At 38.9% G+C, this 17038-nt stretch overlaps 1 protein-coding gene across 1 annotated transcript in view; it reads right to left on the reverse strand.

Moving 5' to 3' along the window:
- Positions 1-17038, reverse strand: part of TEX11 (testis expressed 11) — a 203933-nt gene that overhangs the window by 141066 nt on the left and 45829 nt on the right. Inside the window, exons 6-8 of the mRNA XM_027534571.1 lie at positions 14202-14282; positions 14001-14120; positions 5569-5649 (exon numbers count right to left, since the gene is read on the reverse strand). Of these exons, the coding sequence (XP_027390372.1) occupies positions 5569-5649; positions 14001-14120; positions 14202-14282 (282 nt within the window). The remainder of the gene's footprint in view (positions 1-5568; positions 5650-14000; positions 14121-14201; positions 14283-17038) is intronic.

Genomic DNA, 17038 nt, shown 5'->3' on the forward strand with positions numbered 1-17038 from the left:
ACAAGATGCTATGAAAATAGAATATTCATAAAAATAAAAGGAGCTTTTGGAAGTTAAAAGCATGATATCAAAATGAAAAATTCATGAGAACACTTAGAAAATAAAACTGAGAAAATCACCTAAATAGTAAAATAAAATGAAAAGGACATGGAAAACAGGTAAGAAAATATAGAACATTAAGAAACTAATCTAGGAAATCTAACATCTTAAAACAAGCACTCTTGAAACAGAAAATAGAGAAGAGTACATCAACAAAATGAGTAACTAAGAAAACAGAATTACTACATTGAAATGGATTTTTCAAGTGCCCATAAAAATTAATACAAAAAGATACACACCAAGACACTTCATGAAATTTTAAAACACTGGATACAAGAAGACTCATTTCTAATTAAGAGAGAAAAAGCACAGTGGTTAAGAGCAAGGACACTGGAGTCTCACTAAATTTGAATCCAGTTTTCAGCACTTACTGCATATCCTTGGTCAAGCTCCTAAAACCCTTTAAAAAATTACCTCAGTCATCATCTGTATGATGGGGAAAATAATATTCATTCTACAAGGTTGTCACAAGGTTATTGTGAAGGTTAAATGAATTCATATTTACAAAATGCTGAGACTCATGCCTGGCACATAGTAATGGTACATCAGTGTTGGTTATCCTCATTATGCAAATTTCCAAAGCAAAAAATCATGTTTTATACAAAAGATGAAGAATCAGAAGAGTGAGTGACATCAGAGAAAATGACACAGTAGGGAACTCCAAGGATCTGGCCTTCGAAAGAAACACTAACAAAAGTAATTTTTTAACTGCCAGAAAAGAAGCATTGCTGCTGCTGCTGCTAAGTCACTTCAGTAGTGTCCGACTCTGTGCGACCCCATAGACAGCAGCCCACCAGGTTCCCCCGTCCCTGGGATTCTCCAGGCAAGAACACTGGAGTGGCTTGCCATTTCCTTCTCCAATGCATGAAAGTGAAAAGTGAAAGTGAAATCACTCAGTCGTGTCTGACTCTTAGCGACCCCATGGACTGTAGCCTACCAGGATCCTCTGTCCATGGGATTCTCCAGGCAAGAATACTGGAGTGGGTTGCCATTTCCTTCTCCAAAGATCACAGCATCCAGTCCCATTACTTCATGGCAAGTAAGTGAGGAAACAATGGAAATAGTGGCATATTTTATTTTCCTGGGCTCCAAAATCACTGCAGACAGTGACTGCAGCCATGAAATTAAAAGATGTTTCCTTATTGGGAAAAAAGCTATGACAACCCTAGACAGCATATTAAAAAGCAGAGATACCACTTTGCCAACAAAGGTCCACATAGTCAAAGCTATGGTTTTTCCAGCAGCCATGTATGGATGTAAGAGTTGAACCATAAAAAAGGCTGAAGGTAAAAGTGAAAGTCAGTCATGTTCAACTCTTTCATTCTTAGGTCAGAATACTGGAGTGGGTAGCCTTCCCCTTCTCCAGGCCATCTTTCCCACCCAGGGAACAAACCCAGGTCTCCCACATTGCAGGCAGATTCTTTACCAGCTGAGCCACAAGGGAAGCCCAAGAATACTAGAGTGGGTAGCCTATCCCTTCTCAAGCAAATGTTCCTGACCCAGGAATCAAACCAGGATCTCTTGCATTGCAGGCAGATTCTTTACCAACTGAGCTATCAGGGAAGCCCCAAAGAAGGATGAGCACCAAAGAATTTATGCTTTTGAATTGTGGTGTTGAAGAAGACTCTTGAGAGTCCCTTAGACAGCAAAGAGATCAAACCAGTCAATCCTAAAGAAATCAACCCTGAATATTCATTGGAAGGACTTGCTGAAGCTGAAGCTCCAATACTTTGGCCACCTGCTGCAAAGAGCTGACTCACTGGAAAAAACCCTGATGCTGGGAAAGACAGATGGCAGGAAGAGAGGCGGGTGACAGAGGATGAGATGGTTATGTATACACACACACACACTCTTTCCCCTTACAGGTTATTACAGAGTATGGAATATAGTTTTCTGTGCTATACAGTAGGTCCTTGTTGGTTATCTATTTTATATAAACAGTAGTAGATGCATGTTAATCCCAACCACCTAATTTATCCCTCCCAGCCTTTTCCCTTTGGTAACCATAAGTTTGTTTTTGAGCTCTCTAAGTCTGTTTCTGTCTTAAATAAGCTCATTAGTATCTTTTTCAGATTTCACATATAAGCAATATTATACGATACATGTCTTTGTCTGGCTTACTTCACTTAGCATGTTAATCTCTAGGTCCATCCATGTTGCTGCAAATGGCATTTATTTCATTATTTCTTATGGCTGAGTAATATTCCATTGTGTATATATACCACATCATCATCCATTCATCTGTTGATGGACACTTAGGTTGCTTCCATGTCTTGGCTGTTTATAAATAGTGTTGCAATGAACACTTGAGTGCATGTATCTTTTTCTATTACAGTTTCCTCAGGGTATATGCCCAGTAGTGGGATTGTTGGGTCACATGGTAGTTTTATTCCTAGTTTTTTAAGCAATCTCCATACTGTTCTCCACAGTAGCTGTACCAATTTACATTCCCAACAACACTGTAGGAGGGTTCCTTTTTCTCCACATCCTCTCCAGCATTTATTATTTGTAGACTTTTCAATGATGGTCATTTTGACCAGAAAGAGGTGATACTTCACTGTAGGAAAAACAACCCAACTTTGTTTTTATTTAAACAGCAGGAAATAATTTCTTACAGTTCTGAAGGTTACAAAAGTACAAAATTAAAAGTTTAACCATCACTTTTCTATGGTAAAGGCTCTCTTCCCAGAGCTGCCTTCATGCATGATAGGGTAGAGGATATGAGAAAAGCAAGTTCTCTGGTGCCCTTCTTATAAGGGTACTAACTCCATCATGAAGGCCCTTCCTCATCTAAGCTTAATTACCTCCCCAAAACCCTACCACCATACACATGGAGAGTTAAGGCTTCAGCAGATAAGTTTGGGTCAAGAGGGGACACACTTTAGTTCATAGCATTTTGTAAAAACTGGCACCAGTAGAAATGCTAAATATTTTCATGTTCAGCAACTTGTAACACTATTTATAACAGTATTTAAAATCATATTAATATAGTTGTAATCTTAAAAATCCCCATTTTAAAAGATCCAAGGACTTTAATACATAGGTCCCAAGGAAGCTATAAAAATAATTGGTAAGCACATGAAAAGATGCTTAGTGTCATTACTTAGTAGGGAAATGCAAGCCAAAGGCACAATGAGAAACCACTTCACACCTACTAAGATGGCTATGATAGTAATTTTTTTTAAAGCCAAGACAATAACAAGTGTTGCTAAGGGTATGGAGAAACTGGAACCCCAATTCAAATGCTGGTGGGAATGTAAAATGGTACAGCCAGTATTAAAAAGAGTTTGGTGGTTCATCGAAAAGTTAAACATAAAATTACCATATTACCAACCATTCAAGTCTTAGATTAAAACAGCTAAAAGCAGGGATTCCAATACTTGTACACCAATGTTCATTACAGCATTATTCACAGTAACCAAAAGGTGGAAACAACTCAAGTATCTATCAATTGATGAACAGATAAAATTAGGTATATACATACAATGAAATATTATTCAGTCATAGAAAGGAACCCAGTTCTGATACATGCCATGATATGCACCTTGAAAATATTAATGCTAAATGAAATAAGTCAGACACAAAAGGATAAATATTATATGATTCCATTTATATAAAATATCTAAAACAAGCAAGTTCACAGAGACAGAAAGTAAATTAGAGGTTACCAGGGGAGGCAGTAATGAGGAGTATTTGTGTAATGAGTACAGAGTTTCTATCAGTACAGAGTGGTGATGGTTATACAACACTGTGAATGTACTTAGTGCCACTGAATTGCATGCTTAAAAATTGTTAAAATGGCAAATTTTATGTTATATATATTTTAGCTCAATAAAAAATTATACTAGAATGTCACCTAATAAATATAGAAAGGATAGAATTAGAAAAATAGCCAGGTGTCAACCATCACAGTACCAATTCAGGCAGGAAATCTCAACAGATAGTGAAAGTTGGATGAGAAACTGGATTTTACAAAGTCTCAGAGCATCATTTCACAAAACACTTAGGAATAACAAAGGGAAAAAATACATAAGTTTGAAACCTGTAAGAAACCATTTTAACCAAGAGATCAAAGTTAGCACCACCACCAATAGAATAAATCAAACTTGTATGTCATTCAACAGAATCATTTCTGTGATTTTCTGGCCCCAAATTCATAACCTAGTCTAATCGTAAGGAATCTTTGAACAAACCCTAATTTGGTTAGAGAGAGGTAATTGCAGAGACGTCGTTTAAGGGTTTAAACTTGCAGCTAGTAGATAATTTCTGGAAATCTAATGTACAACATAGTGATTTTAGTCAACAATACTGTGCTTTAAATTTTTAAATTGCTAAGGAACTAGATCTTGACTCTTCTCAACACAAAAAAATGACATTTATGTGACATTATAAAGGTGTTAGCTAACACTACTCCAGTAACCATACTGCAAATTAAAAGTGTATCAAATCAACATGTGAAATACCTCAAATTTATACAGTGTTATATGTCAAATATACCTCAATAAAATTTCTTTTTAATTTTTGAAAAATAAATTAAGTCACATTCTACAAAATGGCTGTTCTGGAATCTTCAAAATTGTCAAGGTCATGAAAGTCAAGGCAAAAGTGAGGAAGTTTTCCAGTGAAAGAGACTAGAGACTAAGTGAATCCTAGAAAGAATCCATTTTGTGTAAAGATCAGTATTGAAAAACTTGAACTAGGTCTCAGGGCAAAGGATATATAGGAATTCTTTGTATGATTCTTGTTACAGTTTTGTAACTGTGAAATTGTTTTTAATTTTTTTAAAGACTAGAAGAGTACCTCCACATAATATTAGCAATATATAAATAGTTACTGAATTAAGTTCTACATTATAACATAGAATTTGAGAGAAAAGTACAACCAGTTTCACACGAAGGTACAAGTGATGGAGCCCTGAGACCATCCTGATACCAAATTTATCTTTGGTATCAGTCTCCTCTGTAACAGTAAAGACTGAAGTAAGCATAGGCCTGAAATAGGGGAGAAAGAATGGAAAAGGGAGATAAAGTGGAAAAATTAAAAATTATCTACTCTGGAATACTGATGAACTCCAGTCTGAGAAACAGGTTTTATTTATCCTATCAAACTGCTCACACCTCCAAATCCCAATATAGAAAAATACTATGGCAATGATAATGAATAGCTGCTATCAACCTTGTCAGTAGGGCAATAAACTCATTTTTTCTTTCTTTCATCATATACCATGACATATGGAGGAAATATTACCAAAGTATTTTGACAATAAAAGGGAAAGCAAAGAAATGTTAAGTAACCTGTATCACTTTTTAGAACACCTCTTCTATTAAAGAGCAAAAGAAGCAAAATATTTCAAACCTTGGCTAAGTAAGTAAATCTTATACAAAATATAAACTCTATAGGAGCACATGAAGTAGTAATGAGTCTTCCTAGAATGTGATACAGGAGAATGAAGGCAGAGATTTCACTCACCATTTGGGGAAGCCTCACCAACATATCTTTACAGCGTAGTATACAACGAGATGCTTTTTGAAAATTCCCTCCAGCAACTGCCTGGGAAAGCAAAAAACAAAATGTCAGTAACTGGTTAAAATGAATAACAAGCTATATGTCTAAAAGTCAATTCTGACATGTGAACTGCTGTTAAAAAGTCTTGATTTGTTTACTTCTTCTTTTCCAATGTGGATTCCTACTATTTTTCTTCTCTGATTGCTATGGCTAGGACTACGAAAATTATGTTGAATAATAGAGGTGAGAGTGGGCACTGTTATCGTGTTCCTGACTTTAGAGGAAATGCTTTCAGCTTTTCACCATTTAGGATGCTTACTGTGGGTTGGCTGCATATAGCCTTTATTATGTTAAGGTATGCCTACTTTCTGAAGAGTTTTTAATCATAAATTATGATTTAATCATAAATCATAATTTTCTCAAAGGCTTTCTATGCATCTATTGAGATGATCAATTTGTTAATATGGTGTATCTTCTTCAGCTCCATAGTTCAAAAGACTAAATTCTTTGATGCACAAGCCTTCTTTATGGTCCAACTCTCACATCCATATATTTGTTGTTGTTCAGTTGCTTGGTCATGTCTGACTATCTGCGACCCCATGGACTGCAGCACACCAGGCTTCCCTGTCCTTCACCGTACCCCGGAACTTGCTCAAATTCACGTCCAGTGAGTCAGTGATGCCATTCAACCATCTTATCCTCTGTCGTCCCCTTCTCCTCCAGCCTTCAACCTTTCCCAGCATCAGGGTCTATTCTAATGAGTCAGCTCTTCACATCAGGTGGCCAAAGTATTGGAGCTTTAGCATCAGTCCTTCCAATGAATATTCAGGACTGATTTCCCTCAGGATTAACTGCTTTCATCTCCTTGCAGTCCAGGGGACGTTCAAGGGTCTTCTCCAACACCACAGTTCAAAACCATCAATTCTTTGGCAGTAAGCCTTCTTTATGGAGCAACTCTCACATCCATACATAACTACCAGAAAAACCATAGCTTTGACTATATGGACCTTTGTTGGGAAAGTAATGTCTCTGCTTTTTAATATGCTGTCTAGGTTTGTCATAGTATTTCTTCCAAGGAGCAAGTGTCTTTTAATTTCACAGATACAGTCACTATCCATGGTGATTCTGGAGCCTAAGAAAAAAATAGTCTGTTACTGTTCCCATTGTTTCCCCATCTACTGGCATGAACTGATGGGACCGGATGCCATGATCCATCTTTTGAATGCTGTGATTTAAGCCAGTATTTTCACTCTCCTCTTTCACCTTGATCAAGATACTCTTTAGTTCTTTTTTGCTTTCTGCCATAAGGGTGGTATCTGGAAAACTCAGCAGTGGCCACAGGACTGGAAAAGGTCAGTTTTCATTCCAATCCCAAAGGCGGCAATGCCAAAGAACATTCAAACTACCGCACGATTGCACTCATCTCACACGCTAGCAAAGTAACACTCAAAATTCTCCAAGCCAGGCTTCAACAGTATGTGAACTGTGAACTTCCAGATGTTCATGTTGGATTTAGAAAAGGCAGAGGAAGCAGAGATCAAATTGCCAACATCCGTTGGATCAGTGGAAAAGTGAGAGAGTTCCAGAAAAACATCTACTTCTGCTTTATTGACTATGCCAAAGCCTTTTGACTTTGTGGATCACAACAAACTGTGGAAAATTCTTAAAGAAATGGGAATACCAGACCACCTGACCTATCTCCTGAGAAATCTGTATGCAAGTCAAGAAGCAACTATTAGAAATGGACATGGAACAACAGACTGGCTACAAGTCAGAGAAGGAGTACATCAAGGCTGTATATTGTCACCCTGCTTATTTAACTTATATGCAGAGTACATCATGAGAAACACTGGGCTGGATGAAGCACAAGATGGAATCAAGATTGCAGGGAGAAATATCAATAACCTCAGATATGCAGATAACACCACTCTCATGGCAGAAAGCAAAGAAGAACTAGAGAGCCTCTTGATGAAAGTAAAGAGGAGAATGAAAAAGCTGGTTTAAAACTAAACATTCAGAAAACTAAGATCATGGCATCTGGGCCCATCACCTCATGGCAAATAGATGGGAAAACAATGAAAACAGTGAGAGACTTTATTTTGGGGGGGGGCCTCCAAAATCACTGCAGATGGTGATTGCAGCCATGAAATTAAGACACTTGCTCCTTGGAAGAAAAGCTATGACCAACCTAGACAGCATATTAAAAAGCAGAGACCTTATTTTGCCAACAAAGGTCTGTTTTGTCAAAGCCATTGTTTTTCCAGGAGTCATGTATGGATGTGAGAATTGGACTATAAAGAAAGCTTGCTGTTGCTGCTGCTGCTGCTGCTGCTGCTGCTAAGTCACTTCAGTTGGGTCCGACTCTGTGTGACCCCATAGATGGCAGCCCATCAGGCTCCACCGTCCCTGGGATTCTCCAGGCAAGAACACTGGAGTGGGTTGCCATTTCCTTCTCCAATGCATGAAAGTGAAAAGTGAAAGTAAAGTCGCTGCTCAGCCATAAAAAAATAAAATTTTGCCATTTGCAACAACATAGATGGACTTGGGAGGGTACTATGCTAAAAAGTGAAATGAGCCAGATAGAGAAAGAAAAATGCTGTATGATATCACTTGTATGTGGAATCTAAAAACTGCACCAAACTAGTGAATAAAACAAACAAACAAAAAGACTCACAGATCCAAAGAACAAACTTGCAGTTACCAATGAGGAGAGGGAAGGGGGGTAAGGGCTACATAGGGGTAGGGGATTAAGAGGTATAAACTATTATGAATAAAATAAGCTATAAGAATATACTGTATAATATGGGAATATTTTATAATAACTATAAATGGAGTATAACCTTTAAAATTGTCAATCACTATATTGTACATGTGTAACATATAACACTGTACATCAACTATACGTCAACAAAACAGTAAATAAAATAAACCATATAGGTCTTTTTCACATGAACTACTATCAAGTCAAATGCATCCCTGTCACAGTATATAATATAGAGTTGTGATCTCTTAAATATTAGATTTTTATAGGCCTGAGGAGGTTAAGTAACACCCCAAAGTCATAGAGCGAGTTGGTAGAAGAGTTAAGATATAAGACCAAGACCTGCTGGACTTTTTATCAATTTTTTAGTAGTTGCATTCAAGTAACTGACAAAGGATATTAACATTTAAAAGCAAACAAAATTACCACAAAGGGTTCTCTTTTTTTACAGCAACCTAATTTGAGTGAACTCCAAGAGACAATGGGGGACAGAGGAGCCTGGTGTGCTGTAGTACATGGGGGGGTCACAAAAGAGTTGGACATGTCTTAGTGACTGAACAACAACAAAGTTGTGGGTAGGGAGTGTTAGACTAAAAGTCAGAGAATCATGGTTCTAGTCTTAGATCTTCAATTAACTCACATCATCTCTCTGAACCTCAGTTTCATCATTTAAAAAATGAGAAGGAATTAAAACCTAACTAAATGGGTAATATCTCATATCCATGGATCAAAACACTTAACATTATTAAGATAGCAATACTCCTCAAACTGATCCACAGATTCAGTGGTTTTCTTATGAAAATTCCAACTGGCTTTGTTGCAAAAATTAACAAGCTTTTTCTAAAATTCATATGGAAATGCAAGAGACCCAGAAGAGTCAAATAATCCTGAAAAATAACAAAGCTGGAAAATTCACCCTTCCTTATATCAAAACTGACTACACAGCTACTGTACTCAAGACACCATAGCACTGGTGTAAGGACAAACATATAGATCAATGGGAACAGAATCAACAGTTCAGAAATAAATCCTCACATTTCTGATCAATTAATTTTTGACAAGGGTGATAAAACCATTCAATGGGGAAAGAACAGTCTTCAACAAATGGTGCTAGGACAACTGGAGAGTTACATGCAAAAGAATGCAAATAGACTCTCATCTCATACCATACATGAAAATTAACTTGAAATGCGTCAAGTCCTAAATGTAAATTCTAAATCTATAAAATCCCTAGATATGAAGAAATTAGAGCCCTCAGAGACTAGTGGCAGAAGTGTAAAATGGTACAAAGCCACTGTGGAAAATAGTCCAGCAGTTTCAACAAAAGGTTAAACAGAGTTATCATGTTTTTGAGCAATTATATTTCTAGGTATGTATCCAAGAGAAATAAAAACATGTACATGCAAAAATCTGTACATGAATGTTCACAGTAGAATTATTTACAATAGCTCCAAATTGAAAACATTCCATATGTTCATCAATAACTGAATGGATAAACAAAATGTGGTATATCCATATAGTACAATAATATTTGGTAATAAAAATACTGATAGATGCTACAACATAGATTGGGCTTCCCTGGTGGCTCGGTTGATAAAGAATCTGCCTGCAATGCAGGACACCTGGGTTCGATCCCTGGGTTGGGAAGATCCCCTGGAGAAGGGAAAGGCTACCCACTCTAGTATTCTGGCCTGGAGATTGTATAGTCCACGGGGTTGCAAACAATTGGACATGACTGAACGACCTTCACTTTCACAACATAGATTAAAGATTAAATTTGAAAACATGCTAAGTAAAAGAAGCTAAGCACAAAAGATTGTTATATGATCTCATTTATATGAAATGTCCAGAACAGATAAATCTATAAAAACAGAAAGTAGATTAGTGGTTGCTAGCGGTCAGGAAGGCAATGGCACCCCACTCCAATACTGTTGCCTGGAAAATCCCATGGATGGAGGAGCCTGGTAGGCTACAGTCCATGGGGTCGCTAAGAGTCAGACACGACTGAGCGACTTCACTTTCACTTTCCACTTTCATGCATTGGAGAAGGAAATGGCAACCCACTCCAGTGTTCTTGCCTGGAGAATCCCGTGGGTGGAGAAGCCTGGTGGGCTGCAGTCCATGGGGTCGCACAGAGTCGGACACGACTGAAGCGACTTAGCAGCAGCGGTCAGGAGGAATAGGGAATGACTGCAATGTATAGGGGATTTCTTTTGGGGTAATGAAAATGTTTTAAACTTAAGATTGTGCTAAAAGTTCTCAATTGTATGAATATACTGAAACCATTGAATTGTATTTTTAAATGTGTGAATTTTACAGTATATGAATTATATTTCTGTGAAGATGTTAAAAAATAAGATTAGATAATTTTTAAGTTCTCTTTCATTTTCAGAATTACATAATTTCAGAGAGTAAACTCATTCCAGCTTATATTTTGTCAACTTAAAATGCACACCGAACAGCATGGTGACAAAAGAAGGAAACCTATAAGCCAAACTGAGGAAAAGTACAACTCTGAACACTGACATCAACCATTCAATATCACAGTAATCCAAGTATATGCCCCAACCAGTAATGCTGAAGAAGCTGAAGTTGAACAGTTCTATGAAGACCTACAAGACCTTTTAGAACTAACACCCAAAAAAAGATGTCCTTTTCATTATAGGGGACTGGAATGCAAAAGTAGGAAGTCAAGAAATACCTGGAGTAACAGGCAAATTTGGCCTTGGAATACAGAATGAAGCAGGGCAAAGACTAATAGAGTTTTGCCAAGAAAATGCACTGGTCATAACAAACACCCTCTTCCAACAACACAAGAGAAGACTCTATACATGGACATCACCAGATGGTCAACACCAAAATCAGACTGATTATAGTATTTTCAGCCAAAGATGGAGAAGCTCTATATAATCAGCAAAAACAAGACCAGGAGCTGACTGTGGCTCAGACCATGAACTCCTTATTGCCAAATTCAGACTTAAATTGAAGAAAGTAGGGAAAACCAATAGACCGTTCAGGTATGACCTAAATCAAATCCCTTATGATTATACAGTGCAAGTGAGAAATAGACTTAAGGGCCTAGATCTGATAGATAAGAGTGCCTGATGAACTATGGAATGAGGTTTGTGACATTGTACAGGAGACAGGGATCAAGACCATTCCCATAGAAAAGAACTGCAAAAAAGCAAAATGGCTGTCTGGGGAGGCCTTACAAATAGCTGTGAAAAGAAGAGAAGTGAAAAGCAAAGGAAAAAAGGAAAGACATGCATATCTGAATGCAGAGTTCCAAAGAATAGCAAGAAGAGATAAGAAAGCCTTCTTCAGCGATAAATGCAAAGAAATAGAGGAAAACAACAGAATGGGAAAGACTAGGGATCTCTTCAAGAAAATCAGAGATACCAAAGCAACATTTCATGCAAAGATGAGCTCGATAAAGGACAGAAATGGTATGGACCTAACAGAAGCAGAAGATATTAAGAAGAGATGGCAAGAATACACAGACGAACTGTACAAAAAAGATCTTCATGACCCAGATAATCACGATGGTATGATCACTGACTTAGAGCCAGACATCCTGGAATGTGAAGTCAAGTGGGCCTTAGAAAGCATCACTACAAACAAAGCTAGTGGAGGTGATGGAATTCCAGTTGAGCTATTTCAAATCCTGAAAGATGATGCTGTGAAAGTGCTGCACTCAATATGCCAGCAAATCTGGAAAACTCAGCAGTGGTCACAGGACTGGAAAAGGTCAGTTTTCATTCCAATCCCAAAGAAAGGCAATGCCAAAGAATGCTCAAACTACCACACAATTGCACTCATCTCACACACTAGTAAAGTAATGCTCAAAATTCTTCAAGCCAGGCTTCAGCAATATGTGAACCGTGAACTTCCTGATGTTCAAGCTGGTTTCAGAAAAGGCAGAGGAACCAGAGATCAAATTGCCAACATCTGCTGGATCATAGAAAAAGCAAGAGAGTTCCAGAAAAACATCTATTTCTGCCTTATTGACCATGCCAAAGCCTTTGACTGTATGGATCACAATAAACTGTGAAAAATTCTTCAAGAGATGAGAATACCAGAACACCTGATCTGCCTCTTGAGAAATCTGTATGCAGGTCAGGAAGCAACAGTTAGAACTAGACATGGAACAATAGACTGGTTCCAAATAGGAAAAGGAGTTCGTCAAGGCTGTATATTGTCACCCTGTTTATTTAACTTATATGCAGAGTACATCATGAGAAACGCTGGACTGGAAGAAACACAAGCGGGAATTAAGATTGCCGGGAGAAATATCACTAACCTCAGATATGCAGATGACACCACCCTTATGGCAGAAAGTGAAGAGGAACTCAAAAGCCTCTTGATGAAAGTGAAAGAGGAGAGTGAAAAACTTGGCTTAAAGCTCAACATTCAGAAAATGAAGATCATGGCATCCGGTCCCACCACTTCATGGGAAATAGATGGGGAAACAGTGGAAACCGTGTCAGACTTTATTTTTCTGGGCTCCAAAATCACTACAGATTGTGACTGCAGCCATGAAATTAAAAGACGCTTACTCCTTGGAAGAAAAGTTATGACCAACCTAGATAGCATATTCAAAAGCAGAGACATTACTTTGCCAACAAAGGTTCGTCTAGTCAAGGCTATGGTTTTTCCTGTGGTCATGTATGGATGTGAGAGTTGGGACTGTGAGGAAGGCTGAGCACCGAAGAATTGATGCTTTTGAACTGTGGTGTTGGAGAAGACTCTTGAGAATCCCTTGGACTGCAAGGAGATCCCACCAGTCCATTCTGAAGGAGATCAGCCCTGGGATTTCTTTGGAAGGAATGATGCTAAAGCTGAAACTCCAGTACATTGGCCACCTCATGTGAAGAGTTGACTCATTGGAAAAGACTCTGATGCTGGGAGGGATTGGGGGCAGGAGGAGAAGGGGATGACAGAGGATGAGATGGCTGGATGGCATCACTGACTTGATGGACGTGAGTCTGAGTGAACTCCGGGAGTTGGTGATGGTCAGGGAGGCCTGGCGTGCTGCGATTCATGGGGTCGCAAAGAGTCGGACACGACTGAGCGACTGATCTGATCTGATCTGAACACTGACATCAGCACACTTTTAGAAAATATTAGCAAACAACTCAGAATAATTTCAAATGTGAAGGCTCTTTTGGGGCAGTACTTTGGGTATTGGAGAAGGAAATGGCAAACCACTCCAGTATTCTTGCCTGGAGAATTCCATGAACATCAGAGCCTGGTAGGCTACAGTTCACAGGGTCACAAAGAATCAGAAATGACTGAACAATCAACACACTTTAGCCATACTGTAAACATAAGAGAGTCACAGAGATAGGTGTTTCAAATAGAAACCACTGCCACAAATAATGATAGATATTACATGCAGTGCTTGAAAATAAGGATTAGTTATCTAAGTCTTTTCAATTTCATCTACCCCAATAAATACCAATTACAATTAGTAATGTCACCTTCAGCTATAAAACAGAGATTAAAAAGGTTAAATATAATATGCAATAAAAGACCAATGACACCTGACTTTCTTCTAATAGGTTATATCTCATCACTTTTGCATTTACATATAGAAAATGCCCCACTGTAAACCTCTGGTGACTATGATACTTACTGCCTCTGCTTGGTAAGAAAGCACTTTCAGAAGGTCCCTCTCCACAGTATTCTTCTGCACCATCACATGTTCCTCAGTGGGGCTCCTCTGAGTTATTTTGGAATATAACTTCTCCAGACTCTGGAAAATAAACCACATTACAATGTAATGATGAAAATAACCACAACTGCTACTAACAGTTAAAAATCAACAGTAACTTACAGTTATGGCAGATTGAAAAAAATCATCAGCAAGTACCACATTTCCAACATTCACCCATCCTTTTCCTGTTTTCATATTCATCTGGAAGAAAGAAGGTACAAAATAATTGTTAAAAATTCACACCTCAAGGACGTTCAAGATGGCAGAGGAGTAAGATGGGGAGATTACCCTCCCCACCCATCAAATGCATCAAAAATTCATCTGAATATGGAACAACTTCTACAGAATGCCTGCTGAACACCAGACTTCCAAAAAGGCAAGCCAACCTCCCCACAACAACGTACAGCAAAAGATAAAGATAAGAAAACAGACAAGATTTCAGGACAGGGACTTGTGCCCCTGGGAAGGAATCCCGAAGGAGGAAAAGTTTCCACACACTCAGAAACCCCCTCAGAGGAGGGGTCAGGGGGGAGCTTTGGAACCTCCGAAGGAAACACAGCAACAGGTGCTTAGAAGGCCAAACGGAGAGAATTCACCAGAGTTCGTTGTCAAACAGCACTTTTCAGCAGAGAAGCAGCTTACATGCCCTTCACGACAATTGGGGCTAGATGCTCAGGCTCAGGCTTCAGGGGTCAGACCCCAGGGAGAGGATCAGGGTTGGCTGCCATCAAGATACTCTGAGGGGACTAGTACAACACAGCTGAGGGAGTCCAGGGAAAATCATGGGCCAGCCAGAGAGGCAAGAGATCACTGTGGTGGGAACGCTCTAACTACGCACACTCCCAGAATGCAGGACCTCACCTTTGCCAGTGCCATAGGTGGGATGAGTCAGCTGTGGTCTATGAAGGTAGAAAAGACATTGCGAGAGCTAGAGGCAGAGGATAGGAGACTACTACAATCTCAACCCCAGGGGTTGCAAGTGCCGCCAAGCTGTGAGCAGGCACAGGTCACTGCCCACACCTTCCTGGGAGACTGAGCAGTTTGACTCTGCTGAGGGACCCACAACTCAGGGCCAGCTCCTATGGGGAAATACATGAGCCACCTGAGACTGTGGCAACTTACCACAGGTCTTGGCTCCAGCAGGCACTCCCCACACACCCCAACTGAGCATGTGAGTCCTAATAGGCTGCCTTGTGTCTGGGTTGGGAACAGACACCAGAGAGCAGCCCACAAACAGAGGGAGGGCCAAAACCAAAGTGGAACACCAGAGGATGTGTGAGCAAAGGAGAGAAGGGGGCAGTACTCCTACAGCAGGTGCAGTGGATTAAATCCCCACAATTAGCCTGAGACTGTGGGCTTAGGAGCAACTGTGGACTTTAGGAGCAAGTACAAGCTGGAGAAAGGCAAGATATGAGTCTCAGACATACTGCACAGAACAGCTCCACAGATCTTCCTAGAAATATTGGAGGAATTTCTGAATAGGCAGATTGAGTACAGCACACAGTATGGAAAGGTCAATGGAGGAATTACAAGAATATTCTTCATATTACCATTCAATATATACTTTGCTATTTTTTCCCTTTTTTTATCATACTGTTCTAATGTTGTTTTTTCTCCATTATTCTTTTAATTTTTATTTTTTATAACCTACTTATTATTCCTTTTTAAAAAACATCTTATTTTTAAATAAATTCATTTTATTTTCCTATTTTTACAGTATTTACATTTCCCCCATGTTTCTTATTTTGTATTTTTGCTAGTCTAGTTTTTAGTATTCATTTTCACTTCTGGGTTTGTCTATTGGCTTGACTGTTCTCTTCTGACTCCTGCTTTTATCTTAATTTTATTTCTTTTCTCTTTTTTTTCTCTTCTGTTTGTAAGTGTGTAAGTTTCTTTGGGTGTTCTGGGCTGTTCAGTGGAGCTTTCACCATTAGTCTTCTCTGCTGTGAGACCTGTGAAGTCTTGGTCCTACAGTAAGGGGTCAGGCCTGAACTCCAAAAGTGGAAGACCCAAGTTCAGGACTTTGGATCCCAGAGAACTCGCAACCCCATGGAACATTAATTGATGAGAATTCTCCCAAAGGCCTTCATTTCAACATTGAGACCAAGCCCCAAGCAAAGGCCAGCAAGCTACAGTGTGGACACCTCACACCAAAACTTCTGCAAACAGGAACACAACCTTGCTCATTAGCAGAGAGGCTGCCCAAAGCCATATCAACCCATACACACCCCAAAACACACTATTGGACCCAACACTGTCCTTCAGAGAGATAAGATCTAGCTCCATCCACCAGAACACAGGCACAAATCTGCCAAACCAGGAAACCTTCACAAGGCATTGGTCCAACCCCACCTAGGGGAAGGAGACTCCACAGTTAAAAGGAACTACAACCTTCCCGCCTGTAGAAAGGAGACCCCAAACACAGTAAATTAAATAAAAGGAAAAGACAGAGAAACATCCAGCAGATAAAAGAACATGGTAAAAACTCACAAGACCAAACAAACGAAGAGAAAATAGTCTACCTCAAAAATAAATCAAGAGTAACAATAGTAAAGATGATCCAAAGACTAAGAAATAAAATGGAAGCACAGATAAATAGACTTGAGGCACAGATCAAGAAGATACAAAAATGTTTAACAAGGACCTAGCAGAAATAAAGAAGAGACAATCAGCAATGAACAACACAATAACTGAGATTAAAAATACACTAGTGGGAATCAACAGCAGAATAACTGAGGCAGAAGAATGAATAAGTGAGCTGAAGACAAAATTGTGGAAATAACTGAAGCCAAGCAGAATAAAGAAAAAAGGACAGTCTCAGAGACCTCTGGGATAACATTATGCATACCCAACCTTTGAATTATATGGGTCCCAGAAGAAGAAGAGAAAAAAAAAAGGGTAGGAAAAATACTGGAGGAGATTATAATCAAAAACTTCCCTAACATGGGAAGGGAAAT

Source organism: Bos indicus x Bos taurus, chromosome X (genome assembly GCF_003369695.1).
Source record: "Bos indicus x Bos taurus breed Angus x Brahman F1 hybrid chromosome X, Bos_hybrid_MaternalHap_v2.0, whole genome shotgun sequence".
In the NCBI taxonomy this organism is placed as follows: Eukaryota; Metazoa; Chordata; class Mammalia; order Artiodactyla; family Bovidae; genus Bos; species Bos indicus x Bos taurus.